This window comes from Rhinopithecus roxellana, chromosome 2, assembly GCF_007565055.1.
Source record: "Rhinopithecus roxellana isolate Shanxi Qingling chromosome 2, ASM756505v1, whole genome shotgun sequence".
Classification (NCBI taxonomy): Eukaryota; Metazoa; Chordata; class Mammalia; order Primates; family Cercopithecidae; genus Rhinopithecus; species Rhinopithecus roxellana.
In genome coordinates this window covers 58116039-58137843 of record NC_044550.1, presented here as the reverse complement: position 1 = coordinate 58137843, position 21805 = coordinate 58116039, and the positions used below count along the sequence as shown (strand labels likewise).

Here is a 21805-nt window from a genome sequence, read left to right as displayed (position 1 = left end):
GCCTAATAACTAGCTGACTCTAGATCCTTAGCAGCATTAGATTTAGTATTTGAGGTTTTGACCCTACATACCTTTGATATGTAGTGATTTGTAACTTATGACATAAATTTGAATTCCTTAACATGTTGCTAATTACAAAACACTAGTGTCTGTAGCAGACTATTAAGAAATTGAACAGGTTTTGTTCTCCACTCATTGTTAACATACGCAGTAACTCACCAGGTGTTAAAACAAGTGCGCTGTGGTGCAGGGTACTTCTTGTTTAGTGACAGAAATGAAAAGATCTAAGAATATGATGGTTTTAAATAAATATAAGAGGTAGAGAGAGTTTTAAGTAATAGAACTATTCTATGTTTTGGATGTTTGGTTTAGTGTCTCTAACTATATTTCTGTTTAATGTCAAGTGCATAATATATTCGAACCATTTTATTTATTACATTTAATACACATTGATTGTCTTTTTAGTCAAAGTTTCAGAAAAATGCAAAAAGTCTTGTTCTCAAAGGAATGCTCCCTGAACCATGCACATCAAAGTCGTGGGTGGCTGCTTGTGGGGGTAGAAAATATTAAAAATGCAGAAACTGGGCCCTACCTCTGAATCCCATTGTACATTTTAAAATAAGCTGCATCCTGGTCAGGCACGGTGGCTTTCACCTGTAATCCCAGCATTTTGGGAGGCTGAGCCAGGAGGATCACTTGAGCTCAGGAGTTCAAACCTGGGCAACATAGTGGGACCCCCATCTCTGCAAAAATTTGAAAAAAAGAAAAAGCATCTCCCAAGGAATTCTGCCAGAGCAAAGTTGTGTTTTTCCCCCTCAAATCTGGAAACCATAATTGTTCACTTTTTGACCTTTTACTGGAATACAGCATACACTGAGAAAAGTAACAGCACTCAGATAAAAAAATAGAACATTACTGCTATTCCAGAACCTCCTCTGGTGACTCCTTTTAGAAACTAGTCTAGCACCCCACCCCTCCATACACAAATATAACCACCATAGTTGACTTTTAACACCGTAGATTAGTTTTACCTGTTTTTGAACTCTTTAAAGTGGAATAATACAATTTATACTCGTCTGTTTTGTGTTGTTTTTGCTTAGCATTATGTCTGTAAAATTTGTCTATATTGTTAGCTGCAGTTTGTCTTTCTCATTCTCATTGCTGTGCGGTTCTCTGTTGTTTAAAAGTACCAGTGGTAAAATGATCATTTATGTGCTTTACGTCTGATGGACATTAGAGGTATGGTGGTACCACTGATAGGCACCAAAATCAAGTTTGATAGCCACTGTTGTATGTTATTTGGGAATATGTGTACTCTTGACATGTTTGGCAGATTTTTATTTCTCCAATCTAAAATTTAGATAATTATAATTTTAAAATTTTATCAATAAAAATTTACAGGGTTTTTACTGTCAAATATCTAATAGCTCAGCTAGCTCATGCTAGAGTAATATAGCACTACCAACTTTTCTAAGTAGACCATAGCACTGAGGAATTAAATAGCAAATAAGGGAAACATTTCTTTATGAAATCATTTCTTTTAATAAATTAAAAAGAAATGAGAGTATTAGAATACCACCATTTTGCAACCTTCCAGTGTATTAATGGATGGAGGCAGTGAATATCAACAGCTGCTAAATTCGTAAGAGGGAAACCAGATGCTAGATGACAAATAATGAAGTAACACATTATTAGACAAAGGAACAAACCAAGTTCAATAAAGCCTCTGGATCCAACTTCCAATTTGCCAGAAATAAAGAGACCAGATGAATATGCCGAATTGCATTATGTGTAAATAATCAGCCAAATCTACACTACTGAAAGCCAGATCAAACATAAATTTTAAGAAAAAGAAAAGAATGGAAAATAAACCTGTAGATTAAAAGAGACTGAATAGAAGTAACAACTCTTCTTAAAAATGGTCAAGATTAAATAATAGTTATCTAGGGAGGCTTACTTAGCTGTTAAAGGGATAAATACAGGATGTAATTGAGAATAATTTAAAAGAAGTGAGTTACTTAGAGGAAAGGAAAGGGCTATGACTGAATCAGAGCACTTGGAGGAGCTTCTGGGCTTGCTGGCAAATTGCTGTGTGGTGGTCACAAGAATGTATTCTCTGAATGTACTGAGGTATAAAGTTTTTGTATAGTTTTCTGTGTCTGTATTTTATTTTACTCTAGAAAAGGAAATAGTTTTTAAAAAAATATTATAGATCTGCTAATCTAATATAAACTTCCCTAGAGCTTCATCAGTAATAGTCCAGTGTCATCTGGATTATCTTCAGCAATCATTTTCATTCTAAATTGTCATAGTAAGTGTCGTCTCAAAGCAGAAAGAGATAGAGAGTTTAACAAAATGTCTTTAAATGCCTGATGTCTATCTTAATGATTCCAATAGAAACTTTCCAGTATAATACTCAGACATACTGCCCTTAAAACTGTATAATGGCTTATAAATTTGGGAAACTCAACAGATTTGGAAATACAGCACATATATAGCTAAGATCACTGATGAAGGTGGCTGCCTTAAATAACAGATTCTCAACATAGATGAAACAGCCCTCTATTGCAAGATGCCATCGAAGACTTTTTTGACTAGACAGGGGAAGTCAGTACCTGGCTTCAAAACATCAAAGGACAGGCTGACTCTCTTGTGAGGGGCTAATGCTGCCGGTGACCTCAAGTGGAAGCCAGTGCTCATTGGTCATTCTGAAAATCACAGGGTCCTTAAGAATTATGCTAAATCTACTCTGCTCATGCTCTATAAATGGAACAGCAGAGCCTGGATGACAGCACAGTTTGCTAGATATGTTAAGCCCACTTGTGAGACCTATTGCTCTCAGTGAAAGATTCCTTTGAAAATATTACTGCTCATTGACAGTGCGCCTGGTAACCCAAGAACTCTGATGGAGATGTACAAGGAGATTCCTATTTTTTTCATGCTTGATAAACATAATAACATCTATTATGTAGCCTGAAGATCAAGGAGTTATTTCTACTTTCAAGTTTCATTATTTAAAAAATATATTTCTTAAGGCTATAGCTGCCACAGTGATTCCTGTGATGAATCTGGGCAAAGTAAATCGAAGACCTTCTGGAAAGGATTCACCATTCTATGTACCATTAAGAACATTCGTGATTTATGGGAGGGGGTCAAAATATCATTATTAATAGGAGTTGGGAAGAAATTGATTCTAACCGCATGGGCAACTTTGAAGGGCTCAAGACTAAAGTGGAGGAAGTCACTGCAGATGTGGTAGAAATCGCAAGAGAAGTAGAAGTAGAGCCTGACACAATATGACAGTTGCTGAAATCTCAAGATAAAATTTGAATGGCTGAGGTGTTGCTTTTTATTGATGAGCAAAGAAAGCTGTTTCTTGAGATGGAACCTACTCCTAGTGAAGATGCTTTGAAAATTGTTGAAATATCAACAAAGGACTTATATTACATAAAATTAGTTGATAAATTGATAAAGCAGCGGTGGTTTGGGAAGATTGCCTCCAATCTTGAAAGAAGTTCTATAGTTAGGTAAAATACTGTCATATAGCATAGTGTCTTTCATAAAAGGAAGAGTCAATTGATGTGGCTAACTTTATTGTTGTCTTGTTTTAAGAAATTGCCACAGCCATACTGTTTAGTCAGCAGCCACTGAAGTCTCAGTTGATCATTAGCATTTTTTTTTTTTTTTAGCAATATAGTCCTTTTAAATTAAGGTATGTACTTTTTTTTACACATAATGCTATTATACACTTAATAGATAGTAGTGTAAATGTGACTTATATGCACCAGGAAACCAAAAAATTTTTGTGACCTGCTTTATTGCAATATTAACTTTATTGCAGTGGTCTGGAATTGAACCTGCATTTTTTCTGAGGTATAAGTATTGGTGAAATCATTAACCTCCTTCTCTTTTTGTATGGTTTCTTCAACTCACAAAGGATAGCAGCCCCAGTAAAAGTCATTACAGAAGGCAGAGGAAACTCCATTTTTTTTCCTTTTTTTTTTTTTAAGACTTTGCCGCTGTGTGTGTGTGTGTGTGTGTGTGTTTGTGTGTGTGTGTGTGTTTACCTTATCCTAGTGGGCCTTACCACACATTTCTGTTATGTGAGATCCAAATGTGATGTGATATACACAAGAGTAATTTTCACCCCATTCTTTAAACTAAAAATGATGTTTAAGTTACTTTTTCCTGGGGGAAAATTCAACCCCATGGTAATTAAGCTTCACTTTACTTGAAATTAATATCTTTTTATAAATTTTACGGACTCATAAGAAATGTAATACATTTTGCTTAAGTAATTAGCATAAGCCAAAATGGCATTTCATTTTTCTTAGGCTCAGCAGATTTAATTTAATAAAGATTATAAATTGATTTTAATTAATGATGCATACAAAATGAAAATTAATTGACAGTGTTATAGTAAAGCTACTAAAACCATAAGCCAAAGCAATATGAATAAAAGTATAATTTAGACACAATTTTAAACCAGATTTTGAAAAACTTTACTCAGTGATATAATCAGGCTCAATTGTATGCCTACTCGTTAGATTACTTCTTGTATAGGCTGATATATGCATAAAAGTATTATTTTTGAATTTTACATAAAATTATATTTATCTCTTTAATGTGAATTTATCTCTTTAATGTAAAAATTGTATTTGTCTTTTGTCCTTGTTTTTTGTTGCACATATCAATTACAGGTCAAGCATGAGATAAGAAAATCTTGTTAATTTCATTTTCAACTAAAATAAGACTATTTCTTAGCTTATTCTTGTTTGTTGAATAAAAAAGATTGTTCATATGTGTGAGAAATTGCTGCAGCATAATGTTCACTCTTTTTCTGTGAGTAGCATGATAATCTTTTCTTCATAGAAATCTACATCTTATCTGGGAAAGATTAGTAAAACTCATCTTTAATGTATGGTAAAACTGCAGATCTTTTTCGAAAAACTCTTTTCTCAAGTCAAATTTTCACAGTCAGAACATTCAGAAACAGGATCCCTTTTCCAGTTTTACACTTGTGTTCAAGTGAAGGAAAATGTGTTCAGTTTTGTTCTGCAGCTCCTCCAGGTGATTTCCAATAAGACTTGAGACTTGCTGATATCCTTCCTCACTCTCAAGCCCAAACAGCAATAGAAACATTTCAAGATTTTCTTTTGTAACATGTTTTTCAAAAGCTCATTTTTCTTTTAAATCTAAGAATGTTGTCCTTTGAAATAAAAAAAAAACCCAACCATTTTTTTTCACACCTTACAGAGACTGAAACATAAGTACTACGTAGGCTAGTTTCTATAGCTATTAATGTTTCAGGTATTCAACAGAATCTAGCCTGCTGTTTTCTTTAAAGGGGCCGTTTCAGTTCAGATACCCTATTGAGAAGTTTTCCACTGCTAAGTGGATTGTGTGTGTGTGTGTGTGTGTGTGTGTGTGTGTAAGAGTTTTTTAATGAGTGAAATGACCTTTGTTTAATGAAGTTAACTATTCTATAACATCTTTCAGATGTTAAAACATTTTGCCCCAAGAGCTTTTGATATCAGTACTTTTACACAGATGTTTTTTGTGTTAGTTTGGGTCCTCTGAGACACGGATGTCAAGACAAGATGTGATGTGCAGGGAATCTCCCACCCCACCCTACTACCCTCCCACATTGTCTGTTGGAGCAATCCTCATTCTAGTACTTCTACCCTGCTCAGTAGCTTGCTGGGAGAAGCCCAGAGGCAGCAAGGCCAGGGGTGGTTGCCATGGATTCCAAGGTGCGATAGCTAGAGTCAAGCAGTTCTGTTCCTCATAGCAGGTTAGGTTGAAGGGACATCTGAGTAGGGTACCGCTGTGGCCACTATACCCTCCTCTTTCCTTCAGCCTTTGACATCCTTCCCTCATGTGAACACTCTTTACTGTGTTACCCACCCATGGGGATGTTGTCACTCTGTTCTGCCTTTGACCTATGGGGACTTCTTTATTATGTGGATTATTCCTCATGCTTCTTAGAGTCAAGCTTTGCCACCCCTTGCACCCCTGTTGGTCTGCCTCTGTTCCTCCCTGCCATCCCTCACTACAGGAAGGCTCTTTTCATTCTGCTTCAACTCCCGAATTTTGGACTACCTGCCTCCCACATATACACCTAGCTTGCTTGGCTCCATCTAATAGCTTTTTGACTAAATTGTTGAGGAAAAGAAGGAAGAAGAGCCATCTGGGTTTCTTACATCTGCAACTGGCTAGAAATATGGTTCCATTCACTGAAATAGAGAAAATAATAGGAGGATCTAAGAACAAATTTGGGCCTCACGTATGTGTTCATGTTGTGGGGAAGTAGAAGTTTGGATGTTAAAATAATGAAGTTTGGTGTGACTTTGGGACAGCTTCTTGAAATTAATAGGCTCAGTAGAGGAGTCTGACTGGAGATAATAGTATGGGGAATCGTTAGCTTCTATGTGGTAGTTGAAACCCTGACTTTCAAAGAAACAACAAAGAAGGGAGGAGCTAGCGATGGAGCATAGTAATAGTGCTGCCTGAGGGATGCACTGAGGAATGTACCAGGAAAATTAAGGGACAGGAGAGAGTTGAAAAGAGAGCTAGTGACCAACAGAGTATAAAGATATAAAAATGGCAAAAGAGTCACTGAGATTTAACAACCAGTTTAAAATTTAGTTATTATGGAGTAAGCCCATATCACACAGGTGGTAGCATGAACGGGAATGAGGGATTAAATGTAGCCAAAACAAAATATGTATTATAATTCAAGTAACAAAAAGTATATATTGTCATGTGGACTGAGGAATAGTCTTTTTCATCCTTTGCAGTAAAGATATATATGATTGACTAGCCAAGTCGATTTAAATTATTTAGCGTACATCCATAAAACTTTATGAATTACTTGCTGCATATATGATGACACTCGCCAGTGTTGCCCATTTTGTGTTGATTTTGTTAACGTACGTTACTAAGGAGCTTTTCATCAAATTTTGCAGTCCCTGAAACATTTTCATCTTTAAAGTTACAAATGTGATTTCTCAGCTGCTGTATAGAAAATATGGAACCAGAAATACTAACAAAAGATAATTATTTTCAAAGTGTTAATCTTTTTAGTCACACAGTTTTTTTTTTTTTTACATCCTATGCTGAAAATAACAAGAAATTTGATGAAGAGGAAAAAATGGTTTTTTATGACTTAGTAGATAATTCACAAATAAGTGTTAAGATATTAGGATTTATGTCCTACCAGTTTCAAAAGTGCTACAAGTGACTTGTTCAATACGGAGTACAACTTTAAAAAATGTCTTTAAAGTAATTGATGTTGTGTTTGTGACCTGGCTTGAAGTTCTCTTTTGGTGAAGAGCATGCATAGTACATGATTGTCTTTAAAAAGGTTTAATAGGCCGGGCGCGGTGGCTCACACCTGTAATCCGAGCACTTTGGGAGGCCGAGGCGGGCGGATCACAAGGTCAGGAGATCGAGACCACAGTGAAACCCCGTCTCTACTAAAAATACAAAAAATTAGCCGGGCGCGGTGGCGGGCGCCTGTAGTCCCAGCTACTCAGGAGGCTGAGGCAGGAGAATGGCCTGAACCCGGGAGGCGGAGCTTGCAGTGAGCTGAGATCCGGCCACTGCACTCCAGCCTGGGCGACAGAGCGAGACTCTGTCTCAAAAAAAAAAAAAAAAAAAAGGTTTAATAATTATTTACTCAGTGAACAAATGTTTTGAGTGCCTTATGAGTCAGGCATTTTTGTGGGTGCTGGAGATAATAGTGATGAAAAACAAAAGTCCCCTTTCCTTATAGAACTTAAGTTCTAATGTGGGAAGGCAGATAGTACAGAAAAAAATTGATGGATAGATAGATGGATAGGTAGGTATTTACTATATAGCAGGTACTATTTCTGCTTTTGTATAGTGCTGTGGAAATGAGTAAAGCCAGGACAAAGGAAAAGAAGAGGTGATGCTGGTGGGTATTATTTTTAAGTTGGATGGTTAGAGAAAGTATTGAATAGGGGACATTTGAACAGAGTCCTCCATGAAGGAAGTAAAATAAAAAGAGGAATAGCCAGCACAAAGGCTCTGAGGTTGCAGCACACTTTAACCCTCAAGAAAGAACGGTGACAGAAAGTGAGAAAGAGAGAAGTAAAATATGAGTTCACAGTGGTGGGGATGTATGTAGATGATAGAAGGACCCAACAGGCAACCATAAAAGACATTGGCTTTTACTCTGAGTGAAATGGGAAGCTCTTAGTGGGTGTTGAGCAGTGGATTAGTAAGATAAAACTTATTATGCATTTCAGGTACTTATTCCTAATCATAGTAATTAATTATTAATTTGGAGTATAGAAAGTTCATATGTGAAGTGATGGGTGTTAGCTCTTTTAGAATTCAGTGAAAATCCTAAACTTCTTGCAGAAAGTGATTCCAAGCTTTGAGTTACTCTTCCTGATGATTAGTACAGTTGGTTTACTTTCTTGTTATCTTTGTCCTAAAGCTTCTTAAATCACTTTGTAGCTCAAGTCTAATGGATTATACCAGCCCATGTAAATTCTGAAAATGTTAATATTGCCCAGTGATTCAGAGGCTTTAGTAATTTGCTTAAACTACTGATTGTTTTATTGGTATAAATTGTATTCCTCAGTGTCTACTATGATTTCAAAGTTAGTATTTGCCTTGGAATTTTCCTTTGAAGCTCGCAACTGTCGTTCAATATAAGACAGGCTCTCAGAGCTCCACTTATTTAACAACTGTGTCTGTGCCCACTTTTATTTCTTCAAGCATCCTAGAGTAAGCATTTCAAATGGTTTTGAATTATCAAAGGTCATTTTGAAAAACAAGATTATTGAGAAAATATTTTAAAAGTTTATGAGAAAGTTGTCTAAAATACACCCCGCCACCCAAAGTAGGCCTGAAATGCCACTAAATCAACAAAGGATAGTCAATAAAAGTTACCCTGTATTTTCTAGGATTTGGGGAAAGTGGAGTAGCTCTACTTTCTCTAAATAACCTATTTTAAATTTGTTTGAACAGCAGAATTATTATACCTCTTTTTCATCCAGAATGGAGTTGACTGTAGGCATCTTTTTAAAGTACCCATAGGTCAGGACCTCTCTGGACTTTCCACTGCCTTGAAAGACACTGCCAGAAGAATGTTGTTCCCCACACTTACAAAAGGAAAAGTAATGTTCTTTTCTCCAGCCATTATTTTATGCAAAGTCTAACTTTATTTTATCAGAGCTATCTGAACTTTCAATTTATTTGAAACATTCATTGACTAATATCTTTAATGGAGCTTTTAATGTCTCTGATCATTTATCCTTTGTTAGGTTAGCAGAACTGTAACAACACAGTCACAAATGATACTTTCATAGTCATTTGTGGACATGTACTATGCAGAGTGTCACGAAGTTTGAGCCACCTGACAAACCTATTTCTAGTTGAGATCAACAGGGTGATGCTCTGCCTTCTTGTTGCAGCTGTCATACCGTAAACAAGTGTCATTTTCATGGTCCATGAGGAAAAGTATAGCATTTTCCTCATTTGGGATTGTGCAGGTTAGAATGGCCCCAAAACATAGTCCTGAAGTTCTGTTTAATGTTCCTGAGTGCAGGAAGGCTGTAATTTGCCTTAAAGATAAACTAATGTGTATTAAATAAACTTAATTCAGGCATTAGTTATAATGCTGTTGACCATGAGTTCAATGCTAATGAATCAATCTATATTAAAGGTATATTTAGACAGAAACACACATAAAAAAGGTTATGCATTGATCAGTTGGCAACAATGTTGTGACCAGAGGCTTGTGAGAACTGTATTTCCCCTAGGAGCAATGGCTCAGTATTTGTTAATTCAGTGGTTGCAGCAATTTTATAGAACGCAATTACTGTGAATGCGAATCAACTGTATTTCATTAACGGTGGTGATTTATAGGGACTTTAGATACCAGAAATGTTTCATGATTCCCTTTCTCGGAAACCATTGTTTTAATATGTTTAAATGCATGCATGCAGAGTTGTGATGTTAAACATAATTTCACTGTGGGTTCTGGTCAAAAAGATGAACTGTCATCAGTTAGCTTGAAAGATACATTATTCTAAACATTATCCTCCAGAAAATTGACATGTACAAGAAGCATATTGAATGCTTAGCAAATAATTTGTTTTAGAGTAATAATCTTCGAGTATTGTAGTGATTGTAGTTTTGGAAAAGAAGGCAGTATCAGTGTTAGAGAATAATATTCTTTCAGGATTTTATGTAGTTACTTCAAGGTGTATGAAAGAAGACTCACTTGGGTGTTAAATTCTTGTCCCTGCTTTACTTAAAGCTAGTAATCTTGAGAAATTTACTAAATCATTTTAAGCCTGATTACCTTGCCTGCAAAGTGAGGAACATTTTCAGTTTAAAATTTTATTTCTTTTATTAGTATTCTTCCTGACCTTGAATCATTTCTATTCCCATCATATCCAGTTGCCAAGAAATCCATGAACCTTAATGTTGTTTATTAGCCACCAGATTTTATTTTACTGAACTCAAGTTCAGTCACATTAGTTACCGATAAAATCATAAGTTATATATTTATATATTAACTGTTTATATTAATATATAAATATGTAACTTATGATTTTATCGGTAACTAATGTGACTGAACTTGAATATATCAAATATTAATATTTGATATATCTTGACATTTTGTATTATGGTAAGAAGTAATAAAAGACCTTCCTCAAATTTTAGGATATGGACTTCTGTTTGTTGATGTTTATGTTTTATGATACACTGTTGTAAATCATACTAAAGGTTTTCTCTGAAAAAGACTAGAATTGACAATACTTTATTTGTTAACAGTTTCAAGTTTTAGATCACGGGTGCTTAATTTCTTGTGTGTGCACAATATATTGGCATTGTTTTATCTGACTTCAAAGATGTCCATATAGATACCAACAAAGGATAAAGTGTAAGAATAAATATCATGAAAAGATGCTGTATCAGATACAATTCTAGAGCCAGGTTAAAAAAACATAAAGGTAAACATGCTTGGTATATAAAAATTGAGAAATATGATAAAAAGAAATGTTTAAAGCATCTGTAATACCACTGCCTAAGATGCAGTTTATTTTGAAATGTTGTCTTCTAGTCTTCATACAGTTTAAAAATCATACTATAATTATTATTATTTCCAGTGTTTTCCCCTTAGCGTAATATAATATAACATCCATATTTTAAAAAATACTTTATGAACGTCATGTTTAGGGATTACACTGTATATATCCCATCTCATAGATTCCTTTATATTGAGCATTTGAATTTTTATTTTTATTTACATTTATTTTTATCTTTATTTTTTGCTTTTGTGGATAAACTGCAGTGAGCATCCTCTGTATAATTTTTTTTTTTCTGTTTTAGGATTACTTCCTTAGGATAGATTGCCAGAAGTGGAGTTACTGGGTCAGAGGGTATGAACTTATGAACTTTTTTTTTAAATAAATTTTTTGTTTCCAGTCATTTGTAAAAAAATTAAAACAATAATGATTATAATTGTTACCTGCTAGAAAACTGTTCCTGAAGGCAAGATTCTGTGATCAGAGAAGTTTGGGAAATACCCAGGATAAAAAGCCTTTTAATCTGATATACCTCAGCATTTCCCAAATTTAACTGAGCACAGAAATTTTTTTTTGATACACTTCTTAAAATTTTGTGGAAGTTTTATAGAGGATATAGTCTGTGAACTACTGATGTAACGTTAAAATTGTTTTATTTGCTTGATTATGTTTTATTGGTCAAAGGAATTAAACTATAAATCTTTATGCTAAAAATTATTAAAAGGGATTAATATTGTTTACTATGGTTTTTGTGCATGTCTTTATAAAGTCTTACAACTTTTAAAATGGAAATGTTCTATGTTGTTTACTAAAAAGCATTTTAATGCCTTGGTGGCATCAATACTTTTTGCAGTCATTAATGATATTTAGAATGTAGACATATAACATGAAAGTAGAACATAATATAGATTGTACAAATCTTGTTTTTTCCACTATTTTCCCCTGCAGAATGTGAAAACCTTTGCATCTTCTGATAGTCTAGCCAAGGTCCAAGAAGTAGCAAGCTGGCTTTTGGAAATGAATCAGGAACTGCTCTCTGTGGGCAGCAAAAGACGACGAACTGGAGGCTCTCTGAGAGGTAACCCTTCCTCAAGCCAGGTAGATGAAGAACAGATGAATCGTGTGGTAGAGGAGGAACAGCAACAACAACTCAGACAACAAGAGGAGGAGCACACTGCAAGGAATGGTGAAGTTGTTGGAGTAGAACCTAGACCTGGAGGCCAAAATGATTCCCAGCAAGGACAATTGGAAGAAAACAATAATAGATTTATTTCGGTAGATGAGGACTCCTCAGGAAACCAAGAAGAACAAGAGGAAGATGAAGAACATGCTGGTGAACAGGATGAGGAGGATGAGGAGGAGGAGGAGATGGACCAGGAGAGTGATGATTTTGATCAGTCTGATGATAGTAGCAGAGAAGATGAACATACACATAGTAACAGTGTCACAAACTCCAGTAGTGTTGTGGACCTGCCCGTTCACCAGCTCTCCTCCCCATTCTATACAAAAACAACAAAAGTGAGTATATTCATTATATTGTTAACCTGGGAAACTTTACATACCTATTTTAAGTAATGAAACTTTCCTCTTAGTCTTTGTATTACTAAAAATTAATCTTAAGATATGTAATAATAAAATGAACTAGTTTTTTGTCTTACAGAAGGTATTGGAAAGTATTAACAAGTAGAAATACTGATAATGGGACAATCTGAGTACAAATGGAGGGAAAGTAATTGAGCCTATTACTATGAAAAATTATTAACATCAAATTTTCATCTAAACCTTGAGTCCCGTGCAGGGATTAGTAGCTTGTGTGGGGTGTAGAGGTTTTGGGTGAAATATAATTTGTGTAAATCAAGTAATGAAGAAGCTTTTTATTTACAAAATGCAGCTGCTGGAGTGGGCTGTCTATTTACAAGTGTCACTCTAAGGCATAAATTACTCAAAAGTTGCCTCAAATTAGTTCTAGTTATTTATCATTTGAGAACTAGAAATAATGAATATTCATGTAGAATAGACTTACAAGTTAAACTATATTTTGGAAAGGAACATTTTAACTTGAATAATAGCTTACTTGTTTTATAGACATTAATGTCTGTGGTAGTTCATCCTCTTACTCCTACTTGCTTATTTCTTACATTTTACAGTGATTTTAGGCCACAAACAATATACAAACTGATTTAACTGATTTGACATCATATCATTTAACCTAACTTGACTTGGAATGAAGTGTCTTACACACTTGGATTAATAATAGTTGAATTGCTAAATCATGTTTTACATCTGCTTGTAAAACTTAAACTTTCTCAAATGTGTTTGGCCCTAATTTACCTAGCCTGTCTGCAAGTCAGATTATATTTAGCTGGCATGATCTAAGAAGGACGTGACATCAAGTAGTGATTTTTCATCCATTGTAACATCCCTGTCTCAAGATGTTGAAGCAGTAGCTTTGGATCTCAGCCAGGTGGCTCTACTGCTAACAACTATACACTGCTTTGTTAAGGCTCAGACCTTATATAGTGTCATTCCTCCCTTCTATCCCCCCAGTCTTGATCCCCTTCTTCAAGGTTACTGTATCAAAAGGGAGTTTATACATCTCTTTTTTTCCTGAGGGTTCAGTTAGAGGAATAGGGGTTTAATACTTAAGGTCCAATTGCATTATCTTATTTCAGAAAGAGGTTCAATCAAAACTAAGCCTTGCAGAACAATGCAGAGTTATTGCTGATTTCTGCTACACTTTAAATTAAAAGCAAAAAAAGCTGGTTAGACAAAAGTTTATCTTTTTCCAAAAAGAAAAGTCATCCTCATATTCTGTAGGAAACCTTCCATTTCACCAGTTTGACAGGTACTTCATCTTTTCTTTACCTTCAAGATAAAATCATTAACAGAAATTTTATGTGTATAATGATTACCTCTTTAAAAACGAAGTGTACTGAATTTGTTAGTTTTTTTTCTAGTGATTCTGAATCATGAATAACAGTTATTCTTGTACATTCAAGATAACAAGAATGGACTGGGCCCTAACCATAGCAGGGATAGATGTGTGTATGCATTTAGATATATACACATGTACAGTATAGATGTGTATATGCATTTATTATATAAGTGTGTATGTATACTTTTTGATATATGGTTGATCATGAGATGATTTGCCTTCATAAGTATGTCATGAAGAATACAAAGCTATTTGATTGCCAGGACAGTGATGCCCTTCTATAAGTACAATTTCAGTCTGAAATTTTTCTAAATGTTTTCCTTTTTGTCCATTCCTAAAACCCTTCTGCCAGAGTATTCCCAGAGCACTTTCAACAGCATTTAGAAAAGTCGCTTAGTACTGCTTTACCTAAAAAGAAAATGTCAATATTCTCCGTCTGTAGATGTTTTAATACAATAAATAGAAGCTCTCACTAGTTCAAGTACTGTATTTTGGAAGAGCTTTAAATTCTTGATCATTATAAAGTTAAGACACTTCTACAGATGTTACCCTAGACCATAGTTTCATTCAAGTCTACTTAAACTTTGACTTTTGAGAGCAGAGGCATAAGAAATGAAGACACTTTCTACAGATGTTACCCTAGACCATAGTTTCATTCAAGTCTACTTAAACTTTGACTTTTGAGAGTAGAGGCATAAGAAATGAAATCCCATTTTTAAATGTTAATATAGGATTCGCTTTCTACAAATTTTACTCAGGATACTTTCAAGTTTTATTTTTTGGCATTCTCATAAACAAACCCTGTGGACAGCTAGACTGAATTTTATCCATCGTCCCTAAATATGCTGCATAAACAAATATGATATTAATGAGAAAAAAAGATTTTTAATTCTTCCTTGCATTGCTTTATTCTTTGAAAGCATTTTGAAAACTGTCAAAACTCTGAGGACAGTTTTTCCCCCCTTGTCACTAAAGGTTTGTTCTTTTGGAGGCCTTATGGCAAGCAATATATGTTAAAAATTCCGTACTGACTTACTGTTAAAAGTCAAGGGAAGTGATAGTCAAGAATTGCTATTTATTAAGCTCACACTATTTGAAAGATCCTACCACAGATACATAAACAAAAGTTACAGAGAGGCCAAATGATCCACCCCAGATCACACTAAGTGATGAGAGATTTGCCTAATTGCAAAAAACCCCTTTCTGTTTCCATGTACTATGCTGCCCCCTATGGTAGAATATGACAAACATCACTAAACAAGATTTCCAATATAGTCATAGAGACTCTGGTGTGTGATGATTTTCTAATACTGTGTCCCATTTGAAGTGATCAGAGCTACCCTATAGAAAGGACAGAGAGCTCAGTTGACTACTTTTCTTTGTGGCACTTAACAAAACACTATTGAAGATTTTACAGCTCAAGGCTAAAGTAATCAGGAAGAAATGACGCCGTTAAAAAATTTGATAGAGGTCATACTGTCTCGAATCCGTAAAACATGCTTTTAAAGCAGAGGTTGTGTGCTGGCTGTTCCTCTAAATTTGACTAGCCTGTAAATTCTAGAGTCAGCTTGGTTCTCCAGATATAAATGTCTGTCTCTTCAGTTTTTACTTCCTTTGTCAACATCCTTATCATTTTTTTTTTAATTGTTTTCTGAAGAGTGCCCAGCTCATATTGAAGAATCCTTGACATATTTTATGCAGAATATCAACTAATTTTCTACTAACATGAAAAACAAATGAGACAATTATTAGGCCAGATCTGGTATCCTGATCTTTTGATGAAGAGAAGTGTGTTTGAGCACTAATTTCTGATGCTTCCATATCTATCTTAGTGGCTTCCACCTGTTCTCTTCTCATATAACATCCTTACCTCAAATGAGTCTATTTTTTTTCCCATCCTGATTGTTGGATTCTTCCACCTGTTCTCGTCTCACATAACTTCCTTACCTCAAATTAGTCTTATTTTTTTCCCATCCTGATTGTTAGATTCTTCTTAGTAATTAAACCGTGTTTATCCATTTACCTCAAATAAGAAATAAATGTTTATCAAAAAATACATATGTATACAGGATAGCCGGGTGTGGTAGCTCACACTGTGATCCAAGCACTTTGGGAGGCTGAGGTGGGCAGATTGCTTGAGTCTAGGGGTTCAAGACCAGCCTGGGCAAACATGGCAAAACCCTGTCTCTACAAAAAATACAAAAATTAGCTGAGTGTGATGGCATGCACCTGTGGTTCCAGCTACTTTGAGGGCTGAGGTGGGAGGATCATTTGGGCCCAGGAGGTTGAGGCTACAGTGATCTGGGCCACAGAGAGTCCTGTTTCAGAATAAATAAATGCAGGGGGTGGTGTGGAGAAGCATCTAGTGTATTGGAGTTTAGAGGCATAAGACCCTTTCTTGGCCGGGCGCGGTGGCTCAAGCCTGTAATCCCAGCACTTTGGGAGGCCGAGACGGGCGGATCACGAGGTCAGGAGATCGAGACCATCCTGGCTAACACTGTGAAACCCCGTCTCTACTGAAAAATACAAAAAACTAGCCGGGCGAGGTGGCGGGCGCCTGTAGTCCCAGCTACTCGGGAGGCTGAGGCAGGAGAATGGCATGAACCTGGGAGGCGGAGCTTGCAGTGAGCTGAGATCCGGCCACTGCACTCCTGCCCGGGCGACAGAGTGAGACTCTGTCTCAAAAAAAAAAAAAAAAAAAAATATATATATATATATATATAAGACCCTTTCTTGTCTATAAGTTCTGAACAATAGAGGAATCAGGTAATAGGATCATTAACCAATCAGGGTATCTGGTCCACCATTCTCCAGCCACCTCCTAGGACCAGAGCTGCTGAGAAACTTTGTAGGACAATGTGTCTAACATTGGAAATGTAACAGGGCTCTAAGTTACACTCTGTTGTAGAGTTCTAGAGAATGATAGCTTCTTCAGAAAGTCCCTGGCCTAGTCTACCTACAAGACAAATAACTTAAGTTCAAATTCTGTTTGGTGTAGACATGTCCAGAGAGCAAAAAATGCTATTTAAGGCAGTCATCTTGAGTAACATCCACTAGTAAACATGGCCCAGTGAATAGCCATGTCCTCTACCTTTGTGAAGGAGGAAAAATGAAACATTGACTCAGCATAGTTTAGCCCAATTTTAAACATGTGGAGAGGATAATGGAAATGGGAGAAATGGGGACAATGGGTGAGATGGGTTTTCCCTTAACATATTAGAGTGATAAGAACTTTTCAGATCTGAGTTTGAATTCTGATTATGCCACTTACTATATGACCGTAAATATGTAATCTCAGTGAACCTATTACTTTATCTATAAAATAAAGACTAGAATGCCTACCTCTTAAGGTTTTTGTAAGGATTAAGTGAAATAATTTATGTAAATCAGATAGCATAGTGCCTGGGACACTCAAGATATTTTACAGATACAGGCCTTATGACATCACTTTATTTGTCTCCTGTGCCTTACCCCAAATCCCACAAAATACACTTCATTCCCCACAGCGGTTGTCAGTCTCTATATGTGTGTTTTACGACCTTCAGCATTCAGTCATCATGTCACCCTCTAGTGTAAAAAGTAGAGAAATAAATTCTTTTAAAAAGGTACACAGGAGGATTAGAAGAATACTATATAATAAGCTAGGCCCATCTTCAATAAAAATAGACATAAATTTTGAAGCCGGTGCTACCCACAGATCTCCCTAGCTGATAAAATATGTACCCTTTCCTTTCATTAGAATTTAAGTCAATTTATCTAGACTTCCTTCTAATCTTTAACTAAAGCTTCTGTATATTTAAATGCTTTAATGAATCTTCCATATGGATGCCACAATGAATTTTAGCTCATGGTTAATTTCTAATTAATGCTTGTTAATATAGTTTTAAATATATTTGTTAATATTGTGTTAAATCATAATAACTCTAAATGTTGGTGATAAACTGTATCTCATTCACTGCAGGTCATGACAGTTACTATTATTAATTATTTAAGAGATAGGGCCTTGCTGTGTTGCCCAGGCTGACCTTGAACCCCTGGGCACAAGAGATCCTCCTGTGTAGTTGGGACGGCAGGCGTGGACCACCGTACCCAGCTCAAAAAGTATTTTAATTATGGGGTTTCATTGTAGACTAAAGAATAATCTTCACACCAAATGGGCCATTTTAAAATTGTTTAATAGCGCTCCATTGATTTGTTCTTTATACAGATGATAAACCTCACTGAACTATACACAAATATCACAAATAGTTATCTTCAAAATACTTCCAAAGAAAATTGTTTCCTGTGTGTATTATTATAATGATCTGATCCATTTTTAATGTTGTTTTTTGTTGATGGTAGGGAAGACAGTATGAAGAAAAAGGATATAGGAATATATCATGATGAATTTTGTTTTCACTTTGGTAGATAACTCCAAAATGATTTTTCAAGCTCCATTCATTCACCCTAGCCATAGTTTTGCATTTCTAGCTGTCTGTTGGGCATCATCATCTGAGTGGTCCACTGAAAACTAAAACTACTAGTAGTTTCTTTCCCCAAACCAAGTTTTTATTTTCCTGCCCAGATTTTCTTTTCTCTCTCAATCGTCCCGTCTTCTGGTCAGTGGATGGAAAAGTGACTTGACTTCTTATGATCTGAGTCTGGGCCTGCTGAAGATTTTAACAGACTTGATCACTTAGTCTCTCTTTTTCTTACCTGCCAGGCACTTGTAAGATAAAAATTGGAGGGTTAGTGTTTAAAAATGTAAAGAGCATTTTTGCTTGTGCTTCTGTTTGCATCAGGCTATGATGCCATGCCCTTGACGGTGAGTTGGCAGTATGAATAATTGGATGAGTTTTTAAAATGAATTTTTAGCTCTGTATAGATAATAGCCTCAATACAGATATCTGGTACCCTGTTTCCCATTGATAAAGCCAAACCTAAATGAGAACATTTGAAGTCATCCAATGTCTTACCATAGTTTCTACCTGGTTTCATCTCCTTTCCTCTCTACTTATTTTGAATGATACTCCTTCCCGCCAGCCAGATCCTTCAAATCCAAGTCCAAATCCCCTATCTTTATACCTTCCTAGATTTAGAAAATCTAATTCCTTTGAACCTGTTGTTGCTTTTCTTCATGGTGCAGTTCATTTGGTATTACCTGGTGACATTTTTGGTAAGCTTTGTCTTAAGTTGACATAAAATTCTTCACTTTTTTTGAGCAGTAGAAATTCGATAAATTGGCCGGGCGCGGTGGCTCAAGCCTGTAATCCCAGCATTTGGGAGGCCGAGACGGGCGGATCACGAGGTCAGGAGATAGAGACCATCCTGGCTAACCCAGTGAAACCCCGTCTCTACTAAAAAATACAAAAAAACTAGCTGGGCGAGATGGCGGGCGCCTGTAGTCCGAGTTACTCGGGAGGCTGAGACAGGAGAATGGCGTAAACCCGGGAGGCGGAGCATCTTGGCTCACTGCACTCTAGCCTGGGCGACAGAGTAAGACTCTGTCTCAAAAAAAAAAAAAAAAAGAAGAAGAAGTTTGATAAGTTTGTCTTCAGTCCTAATTCACGTTGAGAGTTGAAGACTGGCAAACTGTAATGTGAACAGTTGTCATTTCACTTCTTTTTTTTTTTTTTTTCTAAAACAAGGTCTTGCTTTGTTGCCCAGGCTGGATGGAGTACAGTGACATGATCGCAGCTCACTGCAGCCTCCACCTCCCAGGCTTTAGCAATTCTCCCACCTCAGCCTCCAGAGTAACTGGGACCACCCGTGGCACCACCACGCTTGGCTAATTTTTGAATTATCTGTAGAGACAAGATCTTGCTATGCTGCCCATGTTGGTCTCAAACTCCTGGGCTCTAGTGATCTTCCTGCATGGGCCTCCCAAAGTGTTAGGATTATAGGTTTGAGCCACCATGCCCCAGCTTCATTTCACCTCTTAAGATGTACCTAAGCTAGACCAGAAATTGTAAATGGGCACATCATTAAAATTGAGTTTAAGACTCAGGTATTCAGTATATGTACAGATTGTTACATTGAGACTCCCCTGAGGAGAAGAGAAAAATCCCACCTTAGGAATCATTTTGTAACATGCAGAAATCGATTGAAGGCAATTCATACAGCCATTAAATATCACATTTGAAAGAATATTTAATAATGGGAAATGCTTAAAAATATATTATTTGAAATACAGGATTCAAAACTCTATACAGTGTGATCTTAATTATGAAGCAAACATACATTTTTATATATGTGTGTGTATGTATCTACATATATACATATGCAAAGAAAAAGATCAGAAGAAATTGTACCAAATGTTAGGAATTATCTCTGAATGTGGTTGAATAAAATGTTATTTTTTTCTTAAATACATTTTAGAATTTCTCCATTTTGTTATAACAAGCATATATGACTCTTTAATAGAAAAATAACTCTCTGCTGGAAACCAATTATTATTCTATGTAATCTTTTTTGATGACTTACATGGTGTGTAATGCTCCTAATGGAGGATTGGATAAAAAGATGTTCCTCACAAGAAATGGCATTATATAATGATCTCTGCATGAGAATGCAGCTGAATATAGTGGAAACCTTCCCCTATTCCCAACCCCCCATTTCATAGTGGAAAGGGCACGGAACTCTTCAAGTCCTAGTGTAATTGATTCTTCACATCTCTAGGGCTCAGGTGTTACCCTGGCAGTTTTCTAAGATCAGCTTAACACATTACTAGAAGAGTAATAGCATAGTCGTATCTTTTCTTGTTTTGAAGATATTTATTTAATACGTGTTTTCTTTAAAGAGTTCTTTGGCCTTGATAGCACTTTTGACTCTCTCTAAACGTGAATATTTTTCATATAAAAACCTTTCTCTGAGCAATTTCAGAGTCTGTCTTTGAAAATGGGTGTCCCCAACCCCCAGGCCATGGACCAGTACTCGTCTGTGGCCTGTTAGGAACTGGGCCTCACAGCAGGAGGCGAGTGGTGGGTGAGTGAGCATTACTGCCTGTGCTCCATCTCCTCTCAGATCAGCTGTGGCATTAGATTCTAATAGGAGCACGAACCCTATTGTGAACTGCGCTTGCGAGAGATCTAGGTTGTATGCTCCTTCTGAGAATCTAATGCCTGATGATCTGAGTTGGAACAGTTTCATCCCAAACCGTCCCCCCACATCCCCCGTCCATGGAAAAATTGTCTTTCATGAAACCTGTCCCTGGTGCCAAAAAGGTTGGTGACTACTGTTTTAAAACACAATTCTTTTTTTTTTTTTTTTTTTTTTTGAGATGGAGTCTGGCTCTGTTGCCCAGGCTGGAGTGCAGTAGTGCAATCTCAGCTCGCTGCAACCTCCACCTCCTGGGTTCAAATGATTATCCTGCCTCAGCCTCCCGAGTAGCTGGGATTACCAGTGTCTGCCACCACGCCCAGCTAATTTTTGTATTTTTAGTAGAGACAGGGTTTCACCATGTTGGCCAGGCTGGCCTCGAACTCCTGACCTCAAGTGATCCACTTGCCTCAGCCTCTCAAAGTGCTGGGATTACAGGCATGAGCCACCGTGCCTGGCCGTAAAACATAATTCCAAAGTGGCCGTTGGTTTATGAGGAAATCATTAGTGCTTTCCCTTCCCTCCCTTCCCGTATTCCCAACCCCCCATTTCATCAAACTAATATATTTAACATGTTAAGAGTTTATAGTCTTAATTTTAAGTCTCCTAAGATGGACTCCAAATTGGAGTGGACTTTTGAGATCACCAAGGCCAAACTTGTGCCCCATGGCTTTACCAACAGACTTGAGCTTACAAATGAGGCCATTACAAAGGAATACTG

The 21805-nt window shown here is 36.4% G+C and overlaps 1 protein-coding gene across 4 annotated transcripts in view; it reads left to right on the top strand.

Annotated features, from left to right (window-relative positions):
- The window catches only part of FBXW7 (F-box and WD repeat domain containing 7), a 217173-nt gene that overhangs the window by 112979 nt on the left and 82389 nt on the right, over window positions 1-21805 (top strand). For 3 of the 4 annotated variants that reach the window (XM_010382869.2, XM_030916497.1, XM_030916488.1), the window contains 2 exons: window positions 11377-11426; window positions 12021-12590. In XM_010382869.2, the coding sequence (XP_010381171.1) occupies window positions 12090-12590 (501 nt within the window). In that variant the 5' untranslated portion in view covers window positions 11377-11426; window positions 12021-12089. The remainder of the gene's footprint in view (window positions 1-11376; window positions 11427-12020; window positions 12591-21805) is intronic. The other variant, XM_010382870.2, reaches the window with a different exon arrangement.